Raw genomic sequence first — 8,003 nt, forward strand, 5'->3', positions numbered from 1 at the left:
CTGGCTTGTGTGGAGGGCAGGTCCCGGCTGGGTCACCCCTGTGGGTGCAGCTTTCCTGTCCCCCACTCCCCAAACAAGGAATGTGACCTGGGGCTTGGGCTGTGAGCACAGATCACCGGCAAGCTGTTAGCTCACAAATGCTACGTTCTCTCTCCAAAGATAGAGAGAAGTGGCTTCTTTATTTCCACATTGTTTTCTTGTTAAGGTTTTTTTTTTGCGGTACGCGGGACTCTCACCGCTGTGGCCTCTCCCGCCGCGGAGCACAGGCTCCGGACGCGCAGGCTCAGCGGCCGTGGCTCACGGGTCCAGCCGCTCCGCGGCCATGTGGGATCTTCCCGGACCAGGGCACGAACCCGCGTCTCCTGCATCGGCAGGCGGACCCTCAACCACTGCGCCACCACGGAAGCCCTTGTTAAGGCTTTTGTGTACAAATGCCTCCCTCCTTGAAACGAGTGGCGTGTTTTACAGAGTTCTTCTGTAAAAAACTCTAGTTCTATGAGTGAAGGGACTGAGGGAGGCAGGCAGCCCTAGGGCTGGCTGGTGAGCACCCTCCTCACCCCTCCCATGGGCCTTTGACACCCAACACTGTTTTAAATTCTGATCCTAGTGTCTTTTTCATAACTGTGGTCAGTCTATATGCATTATTCTGACAGTTTCTGGTCATATATTTGGAAATTTTTCCCATGTGTAAACATATAATTCCCATTTAAAAAATTACACCAAGCATCAAACATACTTACGTATCTTTTTGTCTGGCACGTGTTGAAGGTATTGGTGTCGTTTGCCATATTTTAACATTCTATGGTGTTTTTTTTTCCTCCTTCAATGTAAAGTCAGGGACTTCCCTGGTGGTGCGGTGGTTAACAATCTGCCTGCCAACGCAGGGGACACGGGTTTGATCCCTGGTCCGGGAAGATCCCACACGCCGTGGAGCAACTAAGCCCATGCGCCACAACTACTGAGCCTGCGCTCTAGAGCCTGTGCTCCACAAGAAAAACCACTGCAATGAGAAGCCTGTGCACAGCAATGAAGAGTAGCCCCGCTCGCTGCAACTAGAGAAAGCCTGCGCGCAGCAACGAAGACCCAATGCAGCCAAAATTAAATAAATTAAAAAGAAAAGTCAAATGTACCAATATTTTCTCCGACCATTTTTGTCATTTTTAGAAACACTCAGGTTTGTGTGACTATACAAGGTTGCATGTTTTCTTCCAGCACTCTTAAACTCCATGATTTAAATTTCAAAACTTGGATCTACTTTTAGATCTTGCATCTGGTGTTAAGGACAAAACAAGTAATCCTACTTTTTCAGATTGTTACCCAGTTTTCTCCACAGTTTATTGAATAGCTTTTTTTTTGCGGTACGCGGGACTCTCACCGCTGTGGCCTCTCCCGCCGCGGAGCACAGGCTCCGGACGCGCAGGCTCAGCGGCCGTGGCTCACGGGTCCAGCCGCTCCGCGGCCATGTGGGATCTTCCCGGACCAGGGCACGAACCCGCGTCTCCTGCATCGGCAGGCGGACCCTCAACCACTGCGCCACCACGGAAGCCCTTGTTAAGGCTTTTGTGTACAAATGCCTCCCTCCTTGAAACGAGTGGCGTGTTTTACAGAGTTCTTCTGTAAAAAACTCTAGTTCTATGAGTGAAGGGACTGAGGGAGGCAGGCAGCCCTAGGGCTGGCTGGTGAGCACCCTCCTCACCCCTCCCATGGGCCTTTGACACCCAACACTGTTTTAAATTCTGATCCTAGTGTCTTTTTCATAACTGTGGTCAGTCTATATGCATTATTCTGACAGTTTCTGGTCATATATTTGGAAATTTTTCCCATGTGTAAACATATAATTCCCATTTAAAAAATTACACCAAGCATCAAACATACTTACGTATCTTTTTGTCTGGCACGTGTTGAAGGTATTGGTGTCGTTTGCCATATTTTAACATTCTATGGTGTTTTTTTTTCCTCCTTCAATGTAAAGTCAGGGACTTCCCTGGTGGTGCGGTGGTTAACAATCTGCCTGCCAACGCAGGGGACACGGGTTTGATCCCTGGTCCGGGAAGATCCCACACGCCGTGGAGCAACTAAGCCCATGCGCCACAACTACTGAGCCTGCGCTCTAGAGCCTGTGCTCCACAAGAAAAACCACTGCAATGAGAAGCCTGTGCACAGCAATGAAGAGTAGCCCCGCTCGCTGCAACTAGAGAAAGCCTGCGCGCAGCAACGAAGACCCAATGCAGCCAAAATTAAATAAATTAAAAAGAAAAGTCAAATGTACCAATATTTTCTCCGACCATTTTTGTCATTTTTAGAAACACTCAGGTTTGTGTGACTATACAAGGTTGCATGTTTTCTTCCAGCACTCTTAAACTCCATGATTTAAATTTCAAAACTTGGATCTACTTTTAGATCTTGCATCTGGTGTTAAGGACAAAACAAGTAATCCTACTTTTTCAGATTGTTACCCAGTTTTCTCCACAGTTTATTGAATAGCTATTTCCCCACTGATGTGAAAGGTACCTGGCCCCAGTCCAAACACACACAGGACACAAAGCACAGTCCTGTACTTTGTGTCCTGTGGTGGCCCCAACTTCTTTTCCATTTTTAGCTTCTTTTTATATATGAAATGTAGAGGCAATAAGAGAACAGAAGGGGGAAAATTTTTATCGGGACTGCAAAATTACAGACATCTTTATGATGTTATCTTTCTAGCCAAGAATAAGATAGTTTGTTTGTTTTTTTGCAGTACACGGGCCTCTCACTGTTGTGGCCTCTCCCATTGCAGAGCACAGGCTCCAGATGCGCAGGCTCAGCGGCCATGGCTCATGGGCCCAGCCACTCCACGGCATGTGGGATCTTTGCGGACCGGGGCATGAACCCGTGTCCCCTCCATCGGCAGGCGGACTCTCAACCATCGTGCCACCAGGGAAGCCCAGTCTTACCATTATTAATTTGAATGCTTGGGATTTTTTTTTCAACATCGGAATGCATACTATTCCTTATTTTTGAAAGCAGTACCAGAAAAGTCACTAACTGCCACAGGACTTGAGAATCAGGCAGGATGGATCAATCTCACCTGGTCCAGTGCTTTCAGTTCACAAACAAATTTAGGCACAGAGAAGTGTGATGGCCCAGGTCACACAGTGATTGCGGAGTCAGGATGGGAGGGGATCCCTAGGTTCCATGCCTTCCCGAACCATCCCCTGAGGCTGCAGGCTGGTGAGATACCCAAGCCATGGTGTTCCAAGCAGCTTCCCAGTCCCCTGCCCCGACGTGTCCCCGTCACACAAAGTCAGCGACCCACAATGAAGAGAAAAGGTATTTAATTATTTCTCCATCTAAACTCTTAAAGCGCTCAAAGTGTTTTCACAAGTGCAAGGGGAGGGACTGCTCTCAGCCAGCATTTTACCAGTGATTCTGACATTCGCAAAGAAACTCCAAATCACCGTGCTTTATACTTATTTTAATTTCTGCACTGGAAAAGGAAGGTGTAAATGAGGACAGGTTAGTTTACAGTGACTCCATCTTTGCCTTTAAATTAATCTTTGCTCTTGGGAACAGAGGGGGGATAGAAAGACAGGAAAACATCAAAGCACGAGAGTGAACCAGTGACCAGGATGCCTCCCCATCCTGCTAACTAGGGATCTAAAAGCCTAGAGGCAGCGCCGTAAACACTAAGAGACATCAGTTAAGATACATTAAAAAAAAAAAAAAAAAACCCCTCCATTCTCAAAATCAAGCACAAAAACTGACAGTGAAACATGGGTTCCATGGGTGCCCCTCCCCATCCTGCTAACTAGGGATCTAAAAGCCTAGAGGCAGCGCCGTAAACACTAAGAGACATCAGTTAAGATAACAATAAAAAAAAAAAAAAAAATCCCCACGATTCCATTCTCAAAATCAAGCACAGAAACTGACAGTAAAACACGGGTTCCATGTGTGCCCATTGGCCCGGAACGAGTGCCACCTGCTCTACAGCATCCGCCCTGCCGGCCAGGAAGGACCCGCAGGTGGGAAGTGGGAGGGGATGCAAGCCCCCCGGAACCACAGGCGGGTCTGTGTGCTTTGGAGGCTCTGCCTCTGGAATGTTCTGCGCGGGCAGGCGGTGGGTTTGAGTCACGCGCCACACGTGGTTGAAGTGCTCACTTTATTTTCCATGTGCAAACTGTCACCGTCTAAAGCTTTCAGAAGGACTTGTACAGACAGGATCACCCTGCGAGCGGGGCAGGCGGGCAGGAGGCAGGGTCCTCCCAGGGGGCGGGGCCGAGGGCGGGCACGAGGTGAGGCCCCTCCCCCAGGGGCAGGATGGGGGCGGGGCAAGGGCGGGACACAGAGAGAAGTGACTGCAGAGCTGCGTTCAACCCAAGTCCCTGATTCCGTTGGTCCCGAGGAGGGCTCCTCAGTAGGCGATTGTCCACTCTTTGACAGAGGCGTCGTGGGAAGTCGTGACCAGCGTGTGCTCGTCCAGCCAGGCCAGGCTGCTCACGTGGTGGAGCCGGTGCGCATCTGGGGAGAAAGAACATGTGTTCTGAGCCAAACCCAGGAGCTCTGCTCCCACAGGTACCTCAGACCAGAAGATGGAAAACCCGGACCGAGATCACCCACAGGGCCCCCAAGAGACCCAACGGGATCCTGGTCAACCAGACCCCTTTCCTCTTCTCAGTGGGGAGTGTCTGGGTAATGGGAGGGGAAGGTGTTCTCAGCCCCCCACCACTGACACTCCCTGACCAGCAGCGATCCTGGCTGCAGCTCCCAGCGCCAGCACAGTCCTGACAACCACAAACGCCCCTTGGAGGCAAAACTGCCCCTCCCCTCAGGGGGTGAACGAGTCTTTCTATGCATAAAGCAACAATGTACAGACAATACACAAACAGTGCACAGTATATCTGTGGTGTTAAGATGGGGAGATGAGGAATAACACGTTGAGAAACACAAGGCCGGGGTACCCGTGCACACAACAGCCCGACCTCAGGCCAATGCACGTCCAGTGACCTGTGACCCCACGGCCCAGACAAGGACCGGACCTTCCACCCTCTACCCTGCGAGCTCTTGCTGCCTCTTGAACTTGCTCGAGTCTGAGTCTTACTACAAAACTGCTGCTTTCTGTGGAGACCAGGATGGCCCATCTGAGTCTGCTCTGTCCCCGCCTCCATCCCGGACCAACCGCCTTCCCACCCACTTGGGGTCGGCTTGCTGGTCCCCTCCCTCCCCCTGCTGAGCATGGTAAAAAGCTCTGTGGGGTTGATACAGAACAATTTTTGAATAGGAAAGGATCCCACTTACATTCAAGACAAAAGGCTGCCTGCCAGGTAAAGAATGGATGGAAAGGGACCAGAGCCCACGTGAGGTGGTGACATGGGAACAGGAGATCTGAGATCCACCCTGGATGGGTAGGGTCCCCACCAGGGCCATGAGCCAGATGTGACTACAGTGCCCCTGAAGTGAGCTACTGCCACATGTGGAAATATGTTGAGTTAAATAAAATTTACTATTAATAATTTCACCTGTTTCTGTTTTAAATGTGGCTGCTAGGAAAATGTCAAGTCCATGTGTGGTTCTTGTTATACTTCTATTGGACACTCTACTGTCCTAGAGTGAGAACCCAGTTATGAGTTTATATTGAAGGGGCGTGGGGTGGGTGGGAGAAAGCAGGTTATTACAGTCTGAATGTCTGTGTCCCCCCAGAATTCCTAAATTAGAAATCTAATGTCCAAGGTGATGGTGTAGGAAGTGGGGCCTTTGGGAGGATCCCACCTAGGTCACAAGTGGGATGAGCGCTCTTATACAAGAGGCCCCTTCCACCACGTGAGGACACTTGATGAGAAGTCTGTGACCTGGAAGAGGACCCTTTCACGGCCAAGCTGACATCCAATCCTCGACTTCAGCTTAAGCAACCATGAGCAGTAGACTTCTGTGCTTTAGGGGCTGCCTAGTCTGGGGTATTTTGTGACAGAGACCCGAACAAACTAAGACAAAGGAGATGCCAGGAAAACCCTTGTACTCAATGTGTGTCCCAGGTACCACCTGCTTCCACACTGGGCACACGGGCGTCCTCTGCCCAGACCAGCAGAGCTGATGTTTGCGCCAGGCTTCCATGAGGCCACCTCCCTAAAGCACAGAAGGGACTCTCGAACCCTGGGGACACCTCTCTGGAGCTGCCTGGGGAGCCGAGGAGGGCGCGTGAATCACCTTGGATCTTGACCCTGGTCTCAGGGTCACTCAGGGTCCACACATACACCATCATGTCCATGCCGCCTGAGGCGAAGTGCTCGTTGTCTGGAGACCAGGCCAGGCAGACGATCTTTGCGTGGTGTCCATAGAAAACGTTGTTCTCCTGGATGCAGATTAAAAATAGGTGGCGGGTCACGGTTCGGGCCAGAGTGAGTGGGCATCATGTCACCTAACCTTCATGAGGGCCAGTGCTCATGAAACGCTTTCTCTGTGCCTGGCTTCTGAAACTCTCACCAACTCACTGACTCCTTGTAACAACCCCAGGGTGCCCACTGCTTGAAGGCACAGAAAGGGGCAGCCCAAGATCAAACAGTAGCCACCGTGCCCCCCAGGACCCGGGACTCCAGAGCTGCCCTTGTAGCGTCTATCACGTGGGCCAGATGTGCCCATTCGCCTGCACAGAGCTCTCAGCCTAGGGAGGGGACAGACAGAAGTGCAAGAATGGGAGGCGCGAGAAGGTCTCGCCTGACGTGGACAGAGCTCTGTGCATATGTGGACGGACGAGGGGGCTGCCCAGACACGCGCCCTCACCCTGGAGCCTGGGTGGGGTGGGTGTGGCCTGCAGGCAGGCAGACGCGTCTACAGGAGCGTGTGTCTACCGCATGTCCCAGCCTCGAGCCACTGTCTTACCCAGCGGTCGACATGACCAAAAACAACGCTTTCTACTAAAGCTTTAGAAACGCTCTGGCTTCAGAGCAGTCCATCTTGTTCTTAATCCCTGCATTAACCAGGACCTTCTTCAAGGTTGCCTCTTCCATCTTTCGTTGATTCTACTCTGCAGATTACTTAGCACGCTGTAAACAAGGCTTGCTATATGCAAATGAAATTGCTCAAAGCGTGATAAATGCAGGATCTGATAAACGTGGTGCTGGGGTGGAGGAACCTCCTGGGACGTGGCATGTTCTTTATGTTGATGGAGGTGTGGGCGTAGCGCAGGCGCAGGCATACGCGAAGCGCTGGTGTATACTCACGTTCCCACTCATCCTTCATTATATGTAAATTTTACAGCCAAAGATAAAACTACTAAACTCTAGTTAATAATATGTAGGCTGATATATTATACAGATGCCTGTAATTTACTTTAAATGCACTAAAAAATTAGATTACTAGATGGATAACATGACATAGTAAAATGGTAATGGTAGAATCCAGGTGGTAAATTCTTTTGACTCTGCTGTAGATTTCAAAACTGTCCTAAGTGTTGGAGGTTGCAGGGAGGGGGCCAGGCTGACTCCATAGGAAGGACTGGAGGACCCTCCATCTGCCCCATGCCCTGTGGTCCAGTCACACCCAGTGGATGACCGAATCCCTCCAGAGTGCAGTCTTGTGAAATGCAACTAACACTGCCCAACAGGGCTGGCTGGTGATACGTGGGCACTCTCATACCTCACACAACAGTGTCCTTGGCTGTCCTGCGCAGAGCGGGATGAGCTTTTAGGGCCTTGGCAACCGGGTCCTCTCTCTCACCCATCCGCCGCTAGGGAACCCCCCCGACCCCTGAGTGCAAGGCCACAACCGGATGACCAGCGCTCACACTTTATAGGACTTGAAGCAGCAATGAGATTCAAGGGAAAAAAAAAAAAACCCTAGCCTAAGCCTTTTGACAGAGAAGAAAAATAAGGTTCTAGAAGTCACTGAACCAGGCCACCAGGTGACTCAACCAGCCCGATTTCACAGCAGCCTTGCTGCTGCCCAGGTGAGACAACCAGCCTGATTTCATAGCAGCTTTGCTGCCGCCCAGGCCCCTAACTTTTTTTTTTTTTTTTTTTTTTTTCGTTTGG

General features: G+C 50.7%; 1 protein-coding gene across 2 annotated transcripts in view; it reads right to left on the bottom strand.

Moving 5' to 3' along the window:
• Positions 1-4,297: 4,297 nt before the first annotated feature.
• WDR1 (WD repeat domain 1) overlaps positions 4,298-8,003 on the bottom strand; it is a 40,218-nt gene continuing 36,512 nt past the window's right edge. Inside the window, exons 14-15 of one of the 2 annotated variants that reach the window (XM_007451508.1) lie at positions 6,181-6,325; positions 4,298-4,497 (exon numbers count right to left, since the gene is read on the bottom strand). In XM_007451508.1, the coding sequence (XP_007451570.1) occupies positions 4,391-4,497; positions 6,181-6,325 (252 nt within the window). In that variant the 3' untranslated portion in view covers positions 4,298-4,390. The remainder of the gene's footprint in view (positions 4,498-6,180; positions 6,326-8,003) is intronic. The other variant, XM_007451509.1, reaches the window with a different exon arrangement.

Source organism: Lipotes vexillifer, unplaced genomic scaffold, assembly GCF_000442215.2.
Source record: "Lipotes vexillifer unplaced genomic scaffold, Lipotes_vexillifer_v1.1 scaffold1417, whole genome shotgun sequence".
Classification (NCBI taxonomy): Eukaryota; Metazoa; Chordata; class Mammalia; order Artiodactyla; family Lipotidae; genus Lipotes; species Lipotes vexillifer.